The 22,272-nt window shown below is 38.7% G+C and overlaps 2 protein-coding genes across 5 annotated transcripts; one reads left to right on the plus strand and one right to left on the minus strand.

Annotated features, from left to right (window-relative positions):
• Nucleotides 1-6,837: 6,837 nt before the first annotated feature.
• Nucleotides 6,838-10,133, minus strand: ubfd1 (ubiquitin family domain containing 1). 4 transcript variants are annotated; one of them, XM_024012505.3, is made up of 7 exons: nt 10,028-10,133; nt 8,937-9,224; nt 8,623-8,831; nt 8,428-8,493; nt 7,589-7,694; nt 7,418-7,500; nt 6,838-7,264 (listed from the first exon to the last, which is right to left on the minus strand). In XM_024012505.3, the coding sequence occupies exons 1-7, from the start codon at nt 10,041-10,043 to the stop codon at nt 7,154-7,156; spliced, it is 879 nt and encodes a 292-aa protein (XP_023868273.1). In that variant the 5' UTR covers nt 10,044-10,133; the 3' UTR covers nt 6,838-7,153. The 4 variants fall into 4 exon arrangements, with proteins under 4 accessions (XP_023868273.1, XP_023868274.1, XP_023868276.1 ...); XM_024012506.3 differs by having other exon boundaries at nt 10,024-10,045; XM_024012508.2 differs by having other exon boundaries at nt 6,896-7,264; nt 7,369-7,500.
• Nucleotides 10,134-10,313: 180 nt separating this feature from the next.
• LOC111980088 (UNC93-like protein MFSD11) lies at nt 10,314-18,203 on the plus strand. The gene is given in 14 exon segments (XM_024010755.2): nt 10,314-10,699; nt 11,666-11,721; nt 11,883-11,990; nt 12,137-12,216; nt 14,180-14,276; nt 14,388-14,446; nt 14,640-14,787; nt 14,981-15,030; nt 15,197-15,262; nt 15,344-15,469; nt 15,572-15,746; nt 15,880-16,015; nt 18,050-18,156; nt 18,158-18,203. Coding segments are annotated over 14 exon segments (1,344 nt in total). The 5' UTR covers nt 10,314-10,609.
• Nucleotides 18,204-22,272: the final 4,069 nt, after the last annotated feature.

Below are 22,272 nucleotides of genomic sequence, written 5' to 3' on the forward strand. Positions count from 1 at the left end.
ATAAAACTAAATGTACAGAGAGCTGATGCATTTCTCAGTTATTCTTAAAGTAATAAAATATATTAAGAAAAAACATATAGCTGCACTGGTATGGTAGCCTATGTTTATTTATTCTATGGCTCAACACAAGCAAATTGCAAAGTTGAATACGGTTTCTAATGGTCTCAAGATATTGGTTTACCTGTAGTCATGATAAATGTTCATGTTAACAGAAATTATTGAAACATCTAATGGAATTTATGAAGATTCCCTCAGCAGAAATAGATCACTATATAACTTAAAGTAGTAAGAAACTACTCATGTAAGTTTGCTATGTACAATCATTTGTAGTTGAGGTGGGATTTCGTTGATTATTTAAGAAGAAGGGTGTGTCTGTGGAATAATCTCACAGATGTTTCTTTCAGACATCAGGCCAGACATTGAGCATTACTGCAATCCAGTGTCATGCTATCATGAGCCTCTGTCACATGCAAAGGGAATTAGTATAATCACATGTTTAGATCAGGGATGGGCAACTGTTGGCCACAAAAAAATCTGAACTCATGGGCCGCAGTTTTTTAACCCTTTATTTAACCAGGTAGGCAAGTTGAGAACAAGTCTCATTTACAACTGCGACTGGCCAAGATAAAGCAAAGCAGTTCGACACAATAAACAACACAGAGTTACACATGGGTAAAACAAACGTACAGTAATAATACAGTAGAAATAAGTCTATATACAATGTGAGCAAATGAGGTGAGATAAGGGAGGTAAAGGCAATAAATAGGCCATGGTGGCGAAGTAAATACAATATAGCAATTAAAACACTGGAATGGTAGATTTGACAGTAGATGAGTGTGCAAAGTAGAAATACTGGGTACAAAGGAGCAAAACAAATAAATACAGTAGGGGAAGAGGTAGTTGTTTGGGCTATTTAGAATGGGCTATGTACAGGTGCAGTGATCTGTGAGCCCTCTGACAGCTGTGCTTAAGCTAGTGAAGAAAAAAGTCCCCACCATCACCACATTAGCAGCCCTCCCTCTTGACAGCGGATATGTCATTTTCCTTTAGAGTTTATTTAGTACAATTCTACACATTTTGTTATAGGTATAGAGAAAGTGTTGCTGTTTAAAGCAAGTTTGCTGCAATCCTACACTATTTTCAGAGAGAAGATCTTGCAATTATATAACACATTTTTAATAATTCTACAAATTTTGCCCTGGGCGAAGAGGAAAACTTACTGTTTTACAGCAAATTTCCTGTAATTCTACACATTTTGCCATAGGGTGGACAGAGATAAATGTTTTTTAAATGATATCTGAGTAAGACTGACTAACAAAATCAATGGGGGCCTCCGGACGGTAAATCGACATGATTACTAAGTTTAGATACTGTAGCTGGCCGCTAGACTAATTTACCAGTCTAAAAATGGTTAGCTGAAATGGCTATGTGAGTGACATCAGTGACTGACATAACAAAGAAAAACTGCAATGCTCAACCAAATTTTGAAATTCACTTTGTGTATTCTACTATTCTAGCTTGCAACAGTAACTGAGACACCCACTGAATTAAAATACATTTGATCCGAGGGCCCATCCCTGGTTTAGATGCACTATGCTGTTCCTACAGGAGAGGGCCACAATGTCACATTTACATTTCTTGTCATAGCATATCATCTGCCGTGGGTATAATTTCTCAGAAATGCAAAGGCCTTAAGTATTTAATACAGATAAGAACTGGTAACTGCAACATTCATATACATTGTTTTATTAATTCAAACACTGAAAAGCATACAAAGTCCAAGTTTGCTTTGCATTTTCCAATGTCCATACAAATTTCCAAGTATAAAAATGTATTTTTTCAAATCTGTAAAAAATGTACAGCACTTAAAAGCAAATAACTGAAATAAGTTGTTTGGACTGGCATTGTAGGATATTAACTGGTTATACCTTTGCCAGTAATAAGGTCATCAACTGAGCAGATATGAACTAAATGTCAATTAAGCAACTAGCTTATAAGAACATATCAGTGTTGTCTAGCGTTAAAAAACATATCATATTGCAACCATCTCTTGGAGTTGTCAGAGAACCGTCAATTTAACATTGTACTTGACGTACAACTATGATGCAATATATAAATGATAATACAAAAATACAGTTGTTATAAAATACTTCCGTTTCCAGTCTATGAATAATGAGTACTTTTTATTGACATCGACATGGCTAAGAAAGACCTGACCTTTAACCCAGGTGGCTCCAAGTTCAGTAAAGATCATCACCCTTTCGTATACTCAATGGGTTATTATTCATCCTTGTTGTATCTCCTCAACCTTATTAATATAAAAAATGCACCTAAGTGGTCAGCAAATGCAGTCCAGTAGTCTTTACACATTTTCATAATAATGATTCAATCTGATTGCGCAAACAGCCCTCTCTGTCAGTATATTTGTGACATCGTACAACCTGGTTTAATGGCTCTTCAAACTACCAAACTTGTAATGTAGATCTCTGAAACATGGTCAATGATTTTGTGTTATATTAGCTATACAGTAGTGAATAAATTACACTGAAAAAATATATAAACGCAACATGCAACAATTTCAAAGATTTTACTGAGTTACAGGTCATATATTGAATATTCATAGATTTCACATGACTGGGGAATACAGATATGCATCTGTTGGATACCTAAAACATGACTATGGGCCTCAGGATCTCGTCACAGTATCTCTGTGCATTCAAATTGCCATCAATAGAATGCAATTTTGTTTGTTGTCTGTAGCTTATGCCTGCCCATACCATAACCCCACGTCACCATGGGGCACTCTGTCACAATGTTGAATCCGCAAACCGCTCGCCAACACGACACCATACACGTCGTCTGCGCTTCTGAGGCCGGTTGGATGTATTGCAAAATCTCAACAATGTTGGAGGCGTCTTATGGTAGAGAAATGAACATACAATTCTCTGCAACAGCTCTGGTGGACATTTCTGCAGTCAGCATGCCAATTGCACCCTCCCTCAAAACGTGTACGTGTGGCATTGTGTTGTGTGACAAACGCACATTTTACAGTGGGTTTTTAATGGCCCCAGCACAAGGTGCACTTATGTAATGATCATGCTGTTTAAACAGCTTCTTGATATGCCACACCTGTCAGGTGATTGATTATCTTGTCAACAGAGAAAGCTTACTAACAGGAGGTAAACAAATAAGTGCACAAATTGAGAAATACGCTTAATTAATTTTGTATTTTCTTTCTCCGCCTTTTCTCCCCAATTTTCGTGGCCAAGTCGCTAGTAATTACTATCTGTCTCAATCGGCTACAAGACTTCCCGTACGGGCTGGGCGGGAAACGAAGTCGAAAGGACAGCGCGTTCTCCGAAGGCAACAACCCACGCAAGCCGCACTCGCTTCTTAACACAAGCGCCGCTCCACCCCGGGAAGCCAGCCGCCAACCCAAATGTCGTCGGAGAAACACCGTGCACCTGGAACCCCTTGGTTAAGCGGCGCCACTGCGCCCGGCACCGCCACAGGGAGTCGCTGAGCGGCGACGAGACAAGGATAGTAATTCTAGCGATTGGATACCACGAAAATTGGAGAAAAGGGGAGAAAAAAAATAAAAAAAAATAAGCGTATTTCTCTCAAATTTTGTGCCACTTATTTGTTTACATCCCTGTTAGTAAGCATTTCTCTGTTGACATAAGGATAATCAATCCACTGACAGGTGTGGCATATCAAGAAGCTGTTTAAACAGCATGATCATTACATAAGTGCACCTTGTGCTGGGGCCATTAAAAACCCACTGTAAAATGTGMCGTTTTGTCACACAACACAATGCCACACGTCACAYGTTTTGAGGGAGGGTGCAATTGGCATGCTGACTGCAGAAATGTCCACCAGAGCTGTTGCCAGAGAATTGTATGTTCATTTCTCTACCATAAGACGCCTCCAACATTGTTRGAGGATTTTGCAATACATCCAACCGGCCTCAGAASCGCAGACGACGTGTATGGTGTCGTGTTGGCGAGCGGTTTGCGGATGTCAACATTGTGRACAGAGTGCCCCATGGTGACGGTGGGGTTATGGTATGGGCAGGCATAAGCTACAGACAACAAACAAAATTGCATTCTATTGATGGCAATTTGAATGCACAGAGATACTGTGACGAGATCCTGAGGCCCATAGTCATGCCTTTAAGGTATCCAACAGATGCATATCTGTATTCCCCAGTCATGTGAAATCTATGAATTTATTTCAATATATGACCTGTAACTCAGTAAAATCTTTGAAATTGTTGCATGTTGCGTTTATATATTTTTTCAGTGTAATTTATTCACTACTGTATAGCTAATATAACACAAAATCATTGACCATGTTTCAGAGAWTCTACATTACAASGTTTGGTAGTTTGAAAGAGCCATTAAACCAGGTTGTACGATGTCACAAATATACTGACAAGAGAGGGCTGTTTGCGCAATCAGATTGAATCATTATTATGAAAATGTGTAAAGACTACTGGACTGCATTTGCTGACCACTTAGGTGCATTTTTTATATTAATAAGGTCTGAGGAGATACAACCAAGGATGAATAATAACCCATTGAGTATACGAAAGGGTGATGATCTTTACTGGAAACTTGGAGCCACCTGGGTTAAAGGGTCAGGTCTTTCTCTAGCCATGTCGATGTCAATAAAAAGTACTCATTATTCATAGACTGGAAACGGAAGTATTATTATAACAACTGTATATTGTAATATTATCATTTTCAGCATCATAGTTGTACGTCAAGTACAATGTTTAAATTGACGGTTCTCTGACAACTCCAAGAGATGGTTGCAATATGATATGTTTTTTAACGCTAGACAACACTGATATGTTCTTATAAGCTAGTTGCTTAATTGACATTTAGTTCAATATCTGCTCAGTTGATGACCTTATTACTGGCAAAGGTATAACCAGTTAATATCACTACAATGCCAGTCCCAAACAACTTATTTCAGTTATTTGCTTTTAAAGTGTCTGTACATTTTTTACAGATTTGAAAAAATACATTTTTATACTTTGGAAATTTGTATGGACATTGGAAAATGCAAAGCAAACTTGGACTTTGTATGCTTTTCAGTGTTTGAATTAAATAAAACAATGTATATGAATGTTGCAGTTACCAGTTCTTATCTGTATTAAATACATTAAGGCCTTTGCATTTCTGAGAAATTATACCCACGGCAGATGATATTGCTATGAACAAGAAATGTAAAAGTGTGACATTGTGGCCCTCTCCTGTAGGAACAGCATAGTGCATCTAAACCAGGGATGGGCCCTCGGATCAAATGTATTTTTAATTCAGTGGGTGTCTCAGTTACTGTTGCAAGCTAGAATAGTAGAATACACAAAGTGCAATTTCAAAATTTGGTTGAGCATTAGCAGTTTTTCTCTTGTTATGTCAGTCACTGATAGTCACTCACATAGCCCATTTCAGCTAACCATTTTTAGACTGGTAAATTAGTCTAGCGGCCAGCTACAGTATCTAAACTTAGTAATCATGGTCGATTTACCGTCCGGGAGGCCCCCATTGATTTTGTTAGTCAGTCTTACTCAGATATCATTTAAAAAACATTTATCTCTGTCCACCCTATGGCAAAATGTGTAGAATTACAGGAAATTTGCTGTAAAACAGTAAGTTTTCCTCTTTGCCCCAGGGCAAAATTTGTAGAATTATATAAAAATGTGTTATATAATTGCAAGATCTTCTCTCTGAAACATGACAAAATGTGTAGGATTGCAGCAAACTTGCTTTAAAACAGCAACACTTTCTCTATACCCTATCACAAAATGTGTAGAATTGTACTAAATAAACTCTAAAGGAAAATGACATATCCGCTGTCAAGAGGGAGGCTGCTAATGTGGTGATGGTGGGGACTTTYTTTTCTTCACTAGCTTTAAGCACCAGCTGTCAGAGSAGCTCACAGATCACTGCACCTGTACATAGCCCATCTATAAATAGCCCAAACAACTACCTCTTCCCCTACTGTATTTATTTGTTTTGCTCCTTTGTACCCCAGTATTTCTACTTTGCACACTCATCTACTGTCAAATCTACCATTCCAGTGTTTTAATTGCTATATTGTATTTACTTCGCCACCATGGCCTATTTATTGCCTTTACCTCCCTTATCTCACCTCATTTGCTCACATTGTATATAGACTTATTTTTCTACTGTATTATTSACTGTACGTTTGTTTTACCCCATGTGTAACTCTGTGTTGTTATATGTGTCGAACTGCTTTGCTTTATCTTGGCCAGGTCGCAGTTGTAAATGAGAACTTGTTCTCAACTTGCCTACCTGGTTAAATAAAGGTTAAATAAAAACTGCGGCCCATGAGTTCAGATTTTTTGTGGCCCCCAACAGTTGCCCATCCCTGATCTAAACCATGTGATTATACTAATTCCCTTTGCATGTGACAGAGGCCTCATGATAGCATGACACTGGATTGCAGTAATGCTCAATGTCTGGCCTGATGCTGAAAAGAAACATCTGTGAGATTATTCCACAGCACCCACCCTTCTTCTTAAATAATCAACAGAAATCCCACCTCAACTACAAATGATTGTACATAGCAAAACTTACATGAGTAAGTTTCTTACTACTTTAAGTTATATAGTGATCTATTTCTGCTGAGGGAATCTTCATAAATTCCATTAGATGTTTCAATAATTTCTGTTAACATGAACATTTATCATGACTACAGGTAAACCAATATCTTGAGACCATTAGAAACCGTATTCAACTTTGGCAAGTTTGCTTGTGTTGAGCCATAGAATAAATAAACATAGGCTACCATACCAGTGCAGCTATATGGTTTTTTCTTAAATATATTTTATTACTTTAAGAATAACTGAGAAATGCATCAGCAATCTCTGTACATTTAGTTTTATTGTTTTCCCTTGGGTTTGCGCAAAAAAAATGAACGATGAACTGGGCTGAGGAATATGATGCTGCCTCATAGTGCACTTGAAACYCCAAATAATATGATTAGTCCTTAGGCATCCTTCAGTTTGCTTCTAATATGCTTCAATGTTAAGTTCCTTAGGACTCCTTGTTGTCTCCAGATCCCCATTTTCATATGTTCCTGTTCTAGATCACAGTTCTTCAATGTCAATAATAGAGGCACATTAGAAATACTGCCACTTTCCAAGGACTGTGTCTTTGATTGCATCAACAAACTGAATTGGCACCCAGTAGACCCAATACTGAGAGGCTTCTGTTGGACCCAACTGAAACGCCTAGGAAAGTGAATGACAGAAAATTAATTGCACCATAAATGCCAGTAAGATATCTACTTTTAACAAAATAATGTATGTGTTTATGGAAAAAAAACATACATTACATCAACTGCCATTCTGGCTTGTGCAGTTTGTAGTAAGGAAACGTGTTACCATCATGTGATAATCCTCATGGCCTTCAATGGGTTCAGTCACCACATGTTTGATGGAGCCCATTGGGATTTTCTCTGTCCTCTCTGTAGGAGAGAATATACACAGATAAGTGTGAGTGCCATAACACTTTTTCCTTATACACAATCCAACCAAACCAGGGGGTCATCTCACCCTTAGTTCCAATCCACAGTTGATCTTGTTCCAGTTTGAAGGTGAGACGAACTTTTCCACCAGATTTGTTGTACATTCCAGCTAAAGGCACTGTTGGTAAGCGTTCCTGTGTAACAAATGAGAGATCACTTGCTGGTCATTAGTGGAAGAACAAGGAAGTAATTCACAATGAACCATCTCCAAACTCCTGACCGTGATAGTGTTCCAGTGGAAATATCTGTGAGAAAATTACAAACAGGGCAATATACACTGAATATACAAAACATTAGGAACACTTGCTTTTTCCATGACATAGCTTTCACTTGGATTCACCTGGTCATTCTAAGATCCCTTAATGATGTCACTTGTTAAATCCACTTAAATTCAGTGTAGATGAAAGGGAGGACAGGTTAAAGAAGGATTTTTATGCCTTGAGAMAATTGAGAAATGGATTGTGTATGTGTGCCATTCAGAGGGTGAACAAGCAAGACAAAAGATTGAAGTGCCTTTGAATGGGGTATGGTAGTAGGTGCCAGGCGCACCGGTTTGTGTAAAGAACTGCAACGCTGCTGGGTTTTTCACACTCAGTATCCCGTGTGTATCAAGAATATTCCACTACCAAAAGGACATCCAGCCAACTTGACACAACTGTGGGAATCATTGGAGTCAACATGGGCCAGCATCCCTGTGGACACCTTGAGAGTCCATTCCCCAAGGAATTGAGGCTGTTCTGGGGGCAAAGGGACAGGGGCTGCAACAATATTAGGAAGGTGTTCCTAATGCTTGGTATACTCAGTGTAAAACAACCATTAAAAGCATACTTTCCCAACCATCATTAGGGTTTTGTTGAAAATACTCACCTTCGTTCCTTTAACAGATGGCATTATGTCCTCTGGTTTGCCTTTGTCCAACACCTTTCTGTGTTGCTGAAATTCAATACATTATTATTTTAAGTTCACAGTTGAATAAAAAATATCATAACCYGTGACTATACCTTGGRCAAATAAGTTGTTTATTTACAAATATGGAACTCAAAAGACGTTGAAAAGTCCTACTTTTTGCCGACACAAAGGTTCCTTTTTGTTTTCTTCAGCTTTAACTTCCTGCTGAATAACCTCTTTTGGAGTATTTACAGCTAGTACATCATTTATTGTAGATCCAACCACCATTATTTTTGCACCATTTGTAACTTTAATTTCACGTAGYGTCTTATCTTCTGGTAGCAGGCCTTTGTACATCACCTTCTGCATAGCAGGTGGAAGACCTATTAACATAGAGAAAAAGAAAGGGTGGTTGAGAGACATTAATCAACACTGTGACTGTTATACATATCCAAGTAGTTAGTACGCAAGCCTAAACAACTACTTACCAGTGAGTGAATGGATTCGCTCTTTCAGTTTGGCTCCAGTGCCATCTAACGGAATTTTGAGATCATACTTATTCTTGTTCCAAATAATCTTTAGATCCACCATCTCCTTTCCTTCATCACTGTCATCTCCATTGCTGACAGTAGGGTCCTGAGTTGAAGAGCTTTCCCCGGCATTATCTGTCCGAGACACAGTTTCCAATACTTCAGCATTCCCTTTGCCAACATTTTCACACAGTGGTTGTGGCTCTTTCAACGTGGCTTCAGTTTCCATTACGACTTCTTCACTTCCTATGAAAGGATTATGAAAGGCATAKCTTAACGTTGGCTGACAATTCTCAGCTCCACAAGAATTCTCAGCCAGGCACAGCTATGTCAAAGCCATAGTTGGTCAAAACTCAATGTCTGGGAATAGTTTGTCACATTAAGTCTCCTCAGCCAAGTAATAACTAGCAAGTATGGCYTCATGCAGTTCATTTGTTATGACAAAGCAGCTGCAAGCAACTGGCTGGTTGACCTATTTGGTATTCTGTGGGTCGTTTAGCCACGTTAGCTAAGTCTGACATCTCACGTGGCTGTTAGCGAGCTACTGTAGCTTATTTGCAAATAGCGCTAACTTGCTAGCTACCTAGTCATGCTAGCTAAGTTAGCTGACACAACCAAGCTACATTTGCAGTCAGATAGAGTTGGCTAGCTATTTAATATAACTTGCTAGCTTATAAATGCCTAATATAGCTAATGTTGATAGCTACAAAATAACATAGTGATAGCTACACTTATTACATTTGCCCTAGGTTTCTAGAATCAAATTACAACTTATGTAACAGTAGCTCTAGTTATTTTGGCTATGTAACAAAATCGAAAGAGCTAACGTTAGCTAGCTAAATATGGTTGGCTAGCAGCTAGCCAGTGACCAGGATAACCGGGCGAACATTGGATTATGAAGAAAATATGATTTTAAATCCCATTGACATGTTGAATTTGCACCAACGCCAGAAATACAATTAAACGCCTACATTAATGAATTGAAAATTGCTAAATTGCACCGCATAGATATGTGGGAAAGCATRGCATTATATTTTTTCAATACCTACCATCCTGGGTCGCCATGATGATTGTGTACAATATGAAGTGAGACTGCTGGGAAACGTACACGCTGACGTGTATTGGTCCTACGGGGCTTCCATTGACTGTAAAGCGTTTGATAAATCTCAACGGTATGCTTGGTTTCTAATGAAAGCCCCCCCGTCCGTCCGTCCGTCCCCCGTCCCCCCCTCACAACAACGACATAAAGCTGGGTCGTATTGTATGCGATCACGAGARACGTCGCTTGCTAGCTATTAGATACATAGCCTACTAACTACAACAATCTACCAAATGTGCTAATGGTAGGGTTATGTTGAATTGGCTCGTGCTGATAAYTTATTGACAGAGAGAGCGTGCGGAAGAAAAGTTACCATATGGACTTTTGAAGAAGAGTAGCCGAAAAGTGCTTGTCCAACAAAAGCCTGGGGGTCTCTAGCTATATTCTATGCTTTATGTATTTGCTTAGCCATCTCAGAAATGTCTGGTCGACGCAAGAAGTGTAACTGTTGGAATAATCTGATCTCATTGCATTGAGTGCTGTGTAGCGACCTGGGACATCTACCAAGAGGTGGTGCAAGAATAATATAATCATGGCAGACCTCAGGATTTACAACGTTGTCATTCTGGGACTAGGATTTCTGTTAATTTTCACTGCCTTCACCACCTGTGGAAACATTGAAGTAAGTCAAAGAACACACTTTCACTTGTGTGACCGTAGCTGAAGTCGTTACCTAGGCAAACTATATTCACTGGTAATTTGTTTTGTTTGCTAGAGTCAATATCACTGGAGACAATTCACGCCTACTCAATCATATTTCAGATACTAGCAACTTCCCGAGCTAGCTAATTTATCTGAAATTGACAGCTGTTTGACATCTCCCCTTCAAATTACATGTCATGTAGGCTACATACTCTTAATTAATCAGAAATATAATATCTGTTGTCATTTGACATGTTTGTAATATATTGACTGATCAGTTKTTTTTTTTGCTAAATAGTCAATTTAACTTGAGACAATGGGCAGTTGTTACCCATTGATAACTGCTATCGAATGTTGGTAGCTGTTTGATATCTTAAAACTGGTTACATTAGACATGTCATAATTGTTTATCATTCATGGTACATCAATATTTATATATTTCTTAATTCCATTCTTTTACTTTTAGATCTGTGTGTATTGTTGTGAATTGTTAGATATTACTGCACTGCTGGAGCTAGGAACGCAAGCATTTCGCTACATCTGCTAAATATGGGAATGCGACCAATAAAATTGGATTGGAATTGTTGTCATTTTGCAGTTATGCTTTGCTTTTTTCAAGTCCATTGCCTTTGACTCTCAAGTTTAAGAACTTTTACCCCATGATAAATTGCATCAGTTTATTTCCCTCTGCATCTTCCAGCATGATGTCCTCAGCAGCCTTGTCAGTGGTGCATTGTTGGAGGAGTCCTGGGTCAGACGCATCTTGTGTTTCCAATTTCTTCATCAGTCAATAGATTGTCATGCCAAAGGAATTACTCAAATTAGTAATTGTAAAGGTCAATATCCACAKGGCACATTGGTAGTGGTGGCAGCAATATTTGAGAACATATTTTCTATGTTCATATGCTCGCTCACATTAATATCCCATTTCTCCTCTATTTTATAGCAAACCATAGTTAAAAGCCTGGACAATGATACCTTCACTGGAAGTGGTTATCACAGGTGAGTTGGATGGTGTTACCATAGGCTAAATATTTGAAAACCACATTATCCCAGCGAAAAGAGTGGGGGAGATAATGTGCGTCTTTCAGAATCATTGACCCTTATACCAGACACTAAACTTTTTCCTACTGTACTGTYTTCTTTCTGTCCTTGTACAACAGCCTTGGAATCATCTATGGAATTTTTTCGTTTTCAAATTTGTTAGCTCCAACTGTTGTTGCAATAATTGGACCACAGTTTACAATGTKTTTCAGTGGAATTCTTTACAGGTGAGTATCAAGAATTCTAAAGGAATTACCCCCATTCATTTTCTATTTGCAGGTCAGTAGTTGATTGATATTTCTGTCTGAAGTAGTTGTCTAGTTATAACAAGGTCATGTGCTGTTGTTTGTTATGGTTCCATTCTTTTTCATAGTGGTTACGTAGCTGTATTCATCACCCCATCAACATGGTCCTTTTACTTCACCTCAGTACTAATCGGCATAGGAGCAGCCAGTAAGTCCAGTTTCATGGGATCTCTCCTTTGTTCCCTCTGGTATCTGGTTAACATTCCCCGACTACAGAATCATTCACATCATTACATATTGGTACAAATATGTTTTTACATTGAACTCTCATGATTTACATGACMGTTTGGTATAAAGTCATAAACACTATATATACAAAGGTCTGTATGTGGAAACCCCTTCAAATTAGTAGATCTGTCTATTTCAGCCACACCCGTTGCTGACAGGTGTATAAAATCGAGCACACCGCCATGCAGTCTCCATAGCGACCCATTGTCAATAGAATCGCATTACTAAAGAGCTCAGTGACTTTCAACGTGGCACCGTCATAGGATGCCACCTTTCCAACAAGTTAGTTCTTCAAATTTCTGCCCTGTAAGTGCTGTTATTGTGAAGTGGAAACGTCTAGGAGAAACAACGGCTCAGGCGCGAAGTGGGAGGGCACACAAKCTCACAGAGCAGGACTGCCGATTGCTGAAGCACGTAGTGCGTAAAAATCATCCTTGCTTGCAACACTCACTAYCGAGTTTCCAAACTCTGGTAGCAACATCAGCACATGAACTGTTCTTTCGGGAGCTTCATGAAATGGGTTTCCATCGCCGAGCAGCCGCACACAAGCCTAAGATCACGATGTGCAATGCCAAGTGTCGGCTGGAGTGGTGTAAAGCTCGCTGYCWTTGGACTCTGGAGCAGTGGAAACGAGTTCTCTGGAGGGATTAATCACGCATCACCATATGACAGTCTTATGGACGAATCTGGGTTTGGCGAATGCCGGGAGAACACTACCTGTCCGAATGCTTAGTGCAAAGTTTGGTGGAGGAGGAATAATGGTCTGGGGCTGTTTTTCATGGTTCTGGCTAGACCATTTACTTGAAGAGAAATCTTAACGCTACATCATACAATGACATTCTAGACAATTCTGTGCTTCTAACTTTTGGCAACAGTTTGGGGAAGGTACTTTCCTAATTCAGCATGACAATGCCCCTGTGCACAATGCCCCGTGGTCCATACAGAAATGGTTTGTTGAGACYGGTGTGGAAGAACTTGACTGGCCTGCACAGAGCCCTGACCTCAACCGCAACAAACACCTTTGGGAGGAATTGGAATGCTGACTGTTAGCCAGGCCTAATCACGCCCAACCTCACTAATGCTCTTGTGGCTGAATGGAAGCAAGTCCCCGCAGCAATGTCTCAACATCTAGTGGAACGCCTTTCCAGATGAGTGGAGGCTATTATTGCAGCAAAGGAAGGACCAACTCTGTATTAATGCCCATGATTTTGGAATGAAATGTTCAACGAGAAGGTGTCCACATACTTTCGGTCACGTAGTGTATGTTTCACCTCTTTGTGCATATGCCTAATCCAATCCAAAGACTCCTCTGGAGTCTGCTATTCTCTTACGCATGCCATTCATTCCTAACAAATTTGTAAACTGAGTTTACCCATTTTTTGCTGTCGGAATAATGATTTGTAAATTGTAARTAGATCAAATGCCATAGTAATTACACAGTATTAGAAACAGTTATCAATATGGGTACGGCAGATCAAATCAAGAAGGAGCATATGTCCTGTATGCATGGTAAAGAGTATTGAGTCTGTCTTGTCAGTTGCTGAGCATTGGACAAAGGTTACCATGGTTATGATGTCTGAAATGGAGCTTGTTAATGATTTACAGAAAAGGGRAATGCTTGGGTTATGTTCGTTATCTCTGATCGCAAGCAAAGCAAACATTTTACAAATGGGAGAGCTAAATGAGAATTCTTAGGGCAGATGAACTGAATTTTTGATAATGTTAGTTTTGTGCTAAACAAAATGGACACATTTTCCCTGAATAGTTCCCCGATAATGCATTTTGATCTATTCAAATGTCATCAAATAGCAACCATCTCTATTCATTACATCTGCAGTTCCTAATCAGCCTCTCTCACTCACTCTTTGTATTCCTTTCATCAGTGCTTTGGACAGCCCAAGGACACTTCCTTGTGGAGAACTCTGATGCTTCCACCATCAATAGGAACACAGGGATGTTTTGGGCCCTTTTACAGTGCAGGTATATTMATAGTATATATTAATGGTAGGCTATATAATAATGGCAGTCATTTCCATTATTTGGTGGCCTAGAGCAGAAGGTGTAATTGTAACACATTGTTTTCTTTTTCAGCATGTTATTTGGCAATCTTTACATTTATTTTGATTGGAATGGAAGGCTAGAAATATCAGGTATGTGCATGTGAAGATCATCCAATGGGAAAATATAGAGAAAATAGAACTAACATTAATGAAAACTTGCAATTGCATCTTTGTTTTCATTTAGGATATGACTCATATGTCCTTAGAATATTGTTGCCCTGCTTAGTAATGGTGTGTGTTCTCTGTTTGAYACTGTTTCCTTTGTTCTTGATGTCCCTCTCAGATAGGAGCAGAAAGACTATCTTTACAGGTCTGCTGGTTACCTCAGTGCTGGGAACACTCAGCTTCCTGGTTCTGAGAAAGACTCTTCCAACAGAGGAGGAGATGCTCAATGAGGAGGAAGGCCAGCCGTTGCTCTCGTCTCGCATGATGTTAGTTTCCTAATTAATTGACAGTACTTTCTCACTGTACCCTTATTCCAATGGGAATCCATGGCACAGCGTTGGTGTCTCTGTTTTAAATGGTGGTTATTCATTCTGCTATGAATTTGAATATCACAGTATTGAAAATAAATAATGTATTTGTCTTGCTAATTTGATCATTTTCCATCTTAATGTTTGGCAGGTATAAGCAAAGAGCCAACTCTGCAGTACAAGATGCAAAGTCAGARTTCAGTAAGTTAATGTAGCTTCACAGGCACATTCGTTTTTATACAATCAATCACTGATCTATTTCGTTGGGTTAAAGGACACCTCTGTTACCTCGTTTATGTTGTTGTTTCACTGTTTACTATCCTGTTAGTCATCCAAAGTAATTCCTTGTGTGTCTCCTTCTCTTCAGAGACAATCCTGCAACTGCTCAAAACCAAAACMATATTGCTCCTGAGCTGTTGCATGGCATACAGTGGTAAGTAGATTGTACTGCACAACCAAAAGTCCASACATTTCCCTGAGGAATAGTGTTTTTAGCAGCGTGTTGTCATCGTAGGTCTGGAGCTATCTTTCTACAGTGGTGTGTATGGGACATGTATCGGGGCAACAACAGAGTTTGGAGCGGCAGCTAAAGGCTTGATTGGGATCTCCGGAATCGTGGTGGGGATTGGAGAGATAGTTGGTAGGTTTGTGTTGCCCAGTGTAACTTTTACCCATCACTCTTATGTTGGTGTTACTATCTAACAAGGAACTAGTTTSACAGTAATCTGATGTGATTTGTCAGGTGGAGGCGTCTTTGGACTAGCATGTAAGAACAACCGATTCAGACGGACATCTGTAGTCTTCCTGGGGATGGTCGTCCATTTTGTCGCCTTCTACTTGATCTACCTCAACATCCCAGATGATGCCCMTGTGGTTTTAAAAACTAGCACACTGAACAAGCCATATCTGACACCAAGGTATCGTTTTAATATAAAAAAAAACAATAAAAGCAGGGCTGTATATTGTTTAAATATTAATCAGAAATCATGTCAGTTGAAAACGACCTGTTGTAACCCCCTCACAGTTGAGCGTCTCCTATCTGTTTCCTAGTATCTCCATCGCATTGCTGTGTAGTTTCCTGCTTGGACTCGGTGACAGCTGTTTCAACACTCAACTGTACAGCATCTTGGGGCGTGTTTATGCTGAGCAAAGCGCGCCTGCTTTTGCCATCTTCAAATTCATCCAGGTAACCCCCGAGAGAGTTTGATACAGCTGATCGTTTACTAAAACATATGTACCAGCAACTGATTCTGTGGTGAGCTGGGTGTAGTTCATTGCAGTATAGTTAATTAATAACTTATGGCTGTTGTTTAGGTATTGCGTAGGCTGATGTACACTGCCGGTCAAAAGTTTTAGAACAGCTACTCATTCAAGGGTTTTTCTTTATTTTTACTATTTTCCACATTGTAGAATAATAGTGAAGACATCAAAACTATGAAATAACACACATGGAATCATGTAGTCACAAAAAAAGTGTGAAACCAATCAAAATATATATTTCATATTTGAGATTCCTCAAATAGCCACCCTTTGCAATGACAGTTTTGCACACACTTGGCATTCTCTCAACCAGCTTCATGTGGTAGTCACCTGGAATGCATTTCAATTAACAGGTTTGCCTCCTTAAAAGTTATTTGTGGAATTTCTTTCCTTAATGTGTTTGAGCCAATCAATTGTGTTGTGACAAGGTAAGGGGGTATACAGAAGATAGCCCTATTTGGTAAAAGAGAACTTGTTCTGAGAACTTGTTCTCAACCTGGTTAAATAAAGGGGGAAAAAGGTGGGAAAAAAGACCAAGTCCATATTATGGCAAGAACAGCTCAAAAGAGAAACGACTGTCCRTCATTACTTTAAGACATGAAGTTCAGTCCATATGGAACATTTCAAGTACTTTGAAAGTTGCTTAAACTGCAGTTGCAAAAACCATCAAGCGCTATGATGAAACTGGCTCTCATGAGGACCGCCACAGGAACGGAAGACCCAGAGTTACCTCTGCCTGCAGAGGGTAAGTTCATTAAAGTTACCAGCCTCAGAAATTGAGCCCAAATAAATTCTCCACAGAGTTCAAGTAACAGACACCTCAACATCAACAGTTCAGAGGAGACTGTGTGAATCAGGCCTTCATGGTCGAATTGCTGCAATGAAACCACTACTAATGGACACCAATAAGAAGAAGAGACTTGCTTGGGCCAAGAAACATGAGCAATGGGCATTAGACCAGTGGGAATGTGTCGTTTGGTCTGGAGTCCAAATTGAAGATTTTTGGTTCCAACAGGCGTGTCTTTGTGAGACGTGGTGTGGGTGAACGGATGATCTCCGCATGTGTATTTCCCATCGTAAAGCAGATGGATGGGAAGTGTTATGGTGGGGGTGCTTTGCTGGTGACACTGTCTGTGATTTATTTAGAATTCAAGGTACACTTAACTAGCATGCGTACCACAGCATTCTGCAGTGGTACGCCATCCCATCTTGGTTTGGCTTAGTGGGACTGTCATTGGTTTTTCAACGACCCAACACATCTCCAGGCTGTGTAAGTGCTAGTCTACCCAAAAGGGAGAGTGATGGAGTGCTACATCAGGTGACCTGACCTCCACAATTCCCTGACCTCAATCCAATTGAGATGGTTTGGGATGAGTCAACCCGCAGAGTGAAGGAAAAGCAGCCAACAAGCGCTCAGCATATGTGGGAACTCCTTTAAGACTGTTGGAAAAGTATTCCATGTGAGCTGTTGAGAGAATGCCAAGAGTGTGCAAAGCTGTCATCAAGGAAAATGGGGCTATTTGAAGAATCTCAAATATAAAATATATTTAGATTTGTTTAAAAAAAAATTGGTAACTACAAGATTCCATATGTGTATTTCATAGTTTTGATGTCTTCACTATTATTCTACAATATATAAAATAGTAAAAATAAAGAAAAACCCTGTAATGAGTAGGTGTTCTAAAACTTTTGACCGTAGTGTATCCCTTGTTGTTATATTGTAAGAATAACTAGAGGGAAGGACGATTGAAGCCTTCTTGTGTCGGTCTATTTAGCCCACACAAACATGCATTATTGTTATTTTATAGCTGTATGTAACCAATTCTTTTATTACATTAGTATTCTGTAAGAACTCACAATCTAAGACACAATTCATACATTACTGTGACAGAGTATTAACACAAAGTCAACTCTTTGTATTACTTTCAAACATGTTTTTGTTTCTTCTTTCCTTTGCCAGTCCATTTTTGCAGCAGTTGCCTTCTTCTACAGTGGCTACTTGCTGTTGACATGGCAACTGCTCATTATGGTCATCTTGGGCTTCACTGGAACACTCTGCTTCTTCATGGGGAAAGATACAGAACTTCTCCGTAGACCTACAACAAGAGTATTAGACCCGTTCATTTTCAACACTGGCACGTCATGGGTTCAGACTTACATTTCTAGGTGGTTTTTTAACAGGAAAGATACTTTGCACCTTCAATGTCTTAGCTTTAACTTATCTTGCACAACACACTAATTATATCATGAGTAAATGTAATTTTTAAACTTTTCCAATAGGATTGTGTATAGGTAATATAAGTTGTAACCACTCACCTGATGTATTAGCTGTCTTTATGCATTGCTCTCAGGGTTGTWATTTAAGATAGTCTCATTGTTGCAAATTCTGTGGTAGTGTCATAATACGTCATACATTTCATAACGTGATGGAATTGTTTTTAGATGTTTGTTAGAATTTAAGATGCAAAAGAAACAGAAGAAATGCTCATATTGAGGCTTATTAAATGATCTTACAGTTTGAGAAAATATGTTATTAGTGACAAAAACACGTTAGCTATGTATGGGAAACGATATTGATGTATACCGGCAAATTTAATGCTGTGTTGAAATGTGTATCGACAGACAAAATTGTTCAAACCTAATCTATGACAATTCTCCACATACACCATGCCAAAGTTTACAAGAGCTATCCAGTGATAAAAAAAAAACTATATTGTCTTATAATAATACAATTACTGTACAACTTATTTTCCATACCCATAGCATGTAGTAGAGTAGTTAAAAAATACATCCATATGCATTAACATTTATGGTATCCTTTTACTTCCATTTTTTATATTTTACATATCAATATGTTGTCAGTAATGCATACTAAGTGCCTGTTAATGTTTTGGTGGTTTGTATTTGTTATAAATAAAGCAAATGTCTATTGTAAACTTAAAAAAAAAAAAAAAAAATGGTATAAGTAACCTTTTGCAATGAGTTCCTGTCCTCTGTGGTAACAAGAAGGTACAAACACAATCAGATTTTAAAAATTTAAATCAACTAGTGCGCTTACTTGTACCTCTTCTTCGGGTTTGTGTCTTCCTAAGTGTTGGTAAACGTCACTGGGCAAGTGCAACACTTGATTTTTTACTGGGAATTGAAGTTCTAGATTGCACATTCAATATCAGAGGTTATTGTGTGGGACAACGACATGCAATACACATTATGCTCAGGAGATGGTGCTAAAATACCACTTTAATCATCAATTTAGATTAAAATGAAGGAAACACAGTAATGTTGATCATACAWTAAAAAGCACTCTAATTCAACTCCTATTACAACTATTCCTTTCTTAAGACTGTCAGGTAGCACCTATACTGTTGCGGTTCTCCTTTTCTTAGATGCAGGAAACGGATATGTTAACTCAGTCCAAGCAGAGACATTTGCATCCTCATGATAATGCACTTCTCTTTTTTTCCTACCATGGCAATAGGTTGCGTGTGCTGTTTTCTATTGCAGGTCCTTTCTGGTACTGTACGTCATAGTAAATTGTGGTACATACAGTGGTGGAAAAAGTACCTAATTGTCATACTTGAGTAAAAGTAAAGATTCCTTAATATAAAATGACTCAAGTGAAAGTCACCAAAAGTAAATGTATCAAAAGTAAATGTAATTGCTAAAAATATATTTAGGTATCAAAAGTAAAAGTATAAACCATTTCAAATTCCTTATATTAAGCAAACCAGACGGCACGATTTTCTTGCTTTTTAAATTTTACGGGTAGCCAGGGACACACTCCAACACTCAGACAATTTACAAAYAAAGCATTTGTGTTTATTGAGTCCGCCAGATCAGATGCAGTAGGGATGACCAGGGATTTTCTCTTTAAGTGTGTGAATTAGACCATTTTCCTGTCCTGCTAAGCATTCCAAATGTAAYGAGTACTTTTGGGTGTCAGGGAAAATGTAWGGAGTAGAAAGTACATTATTTTCTTTAGGATTGTAGTGGAGTAAAAGTAAAAGTTGACAACAATATAAATAGTAAAGTAAACTACAGATAACTCAAAAAACTACTTAAGTAGTACTTTACACCACTGGGTACATTTAGCTAAAGGTGATGCAGACTTTCAGCCTAAAATATTTTCCATTACAAATGCTCACCTTAAAATGCATCTATGTCAAACTTTTTATTACCCTTGCAACAATTTAGATAGAAAACTAAAAGTGATTTAATTGTTAGTACTCCATAAAAGTGATGTATATTTTCTCCCTCTAAAAAGGACATTTTAATGTTGATCACTGCAGTTCATTTGTTTTCCAAGCAAGGTTCAAGAGCAGGGCCCATAAATCATAGAGGTGGATGAGGAGCCTTAGAGAAGCGTTGGACCAGTGAGGGCACCAGAGGTCCCACAGTACTTCACAGGTAATTGAGTATTGATTGCATTATAATCAGAATCCGAAAGTGTTCTTCCTTTGTGCTATTTTCTAGTCGATTGTGCAACTTGATCCTTTGCATACAAACATAAAGAAGAATGTGTGGTATAAGTCCTGAAATGTACATTACCTATTGGAATCTACAAGTGCTCGCTCAMCTGGTATTTCTAACATTAACTGGACCGAAGCTTAACTTACCTGCAACACAGAGAAGTACATAGGTATTTGAGMTATTAAATGACAATGACAGAAAGTGGTGCCCATGACACATTTTCAAGACAATCTTTGAGCTGCCTTTTTATCCTCAACAAAATTCAATTTTGCAATGAAGCCTGTGAAAAGTAATTTCCATCACTTGCATTGCCTGTCCAAAGCATTCAAAGTATGACATAGCTGTGAATGCCACCATGCATTCCTGCATGCTTGCTCAATATAAGCATGACAAGTTGGCATAGCAGACCTGTGGCTCTGTGAAAATGGCCTTTCACAATCCCCTCCTGTCTCCACACTTCTATCTTGGCCTTTGTTCAAAAGCAGCCTGTCACAAAACCGCCACAATACTGTGAAAGAAATTATGCTGAATGCCTCAGTCATTCCAACCGTATACTATTATTGATGGTTAAACTGGCAAACGCCTCACAATTKTCTGCATGATAAACCATCGCTGTGTGTCACTAGTCAGGTAATCTTTATTCAAGCTTCACCAGTTAAGTGAAGAGCTTTGAAGGGAAAAAAGTGTTTGTTTTCTACAATAAACACTACAAAACATGAACTTCATCCTCAGAAAATAACCCTAAACATAGCCCATTTTTTGTTTAGCCTGATTCGCAANAGTCAGGTAATCTTTATTCAAGCTTCACCAGTTAAGTGAAGAGCTTTGAAGGGAAAAAAGTGTTTGTTTTCTACAATAAACACTACAAAACATGAACTTCATCCTCAGAAAATAACCCTAAACATAGCCCATTTTTTGTTTAGCCTGATTCGCAATACGTACATCTATGACAGACACTGGCTCTACTTTGTGGGCGTGTATTTCCATGGAAGCTGCAATGTACTTGTTTCAAGGAACAGCGCAATAAGGAAGTAGGCCTACCACTTTTTTCTTCAGAAATTTAACCTCAGTGTTTGCATGAGGGTTTTTACTGTTAACACTATTTTGTCTATCAAGCATCAGATGCAATGAAAGTGTCTGACTATTTGACTATTTTGGGAAGCCATTGGAAGAGAAGTAACTTTTAGAGGCTGGAGACTAGTTTAACGACCTTGATGTGTAATCTAGATGTTATTGCTCAGGATTTCAACTGAAGTACACATCCTTATTTTTTCCCATTCCAAATGATGAACAACATGTTTCAGACAGATGAGGCAAAGACAAGACATGTTATATCTCTTCAACAATTAACTGTTGCAGTTTCCCAAACACAAATATTTATTTACAGAAGCAGTACATCCAAAATGTGGAACATTTCTGGACTTGAGGCTACAGCATTTTCATGGCAGAATGGTATTCAAACTGTTTGTATAATATAGAAAAAACATATGAGATCCAGTCCCCAAAATAAAAAAAATTGTAAAGTGAAGTGCAAAATTACACACAATGATAAGAGCTGTCTTTGTCTATTTGCATGGCTTGGTCTGAACAGAAAGCAGTAAGAAAGGGACTTCCAGGTATCGGACATTGTCCTCCCTGTGAGTTGGGTATGACATTTAGAGGCATGTTCCCCATGGAGCTTTGAGGGATCTCAGTCTCCAGACACTTGTTCAG

This window comes from Salvelinus sp. IW2-2015, linkage group LG20 (assembly GCF_002910315.2).
Source record: "Salvelinus sp. IW2-2015 linkage group LG20, ASM291031v2, whole genome shotgun sequence".
NCBI classification, from domain to species: Eukaryota; Metazoa; Chordata; class Actinopteri; order Salmoniformes; family Salmonidae; genus Salvelinus; species Salvelinus sp. IW2-2015.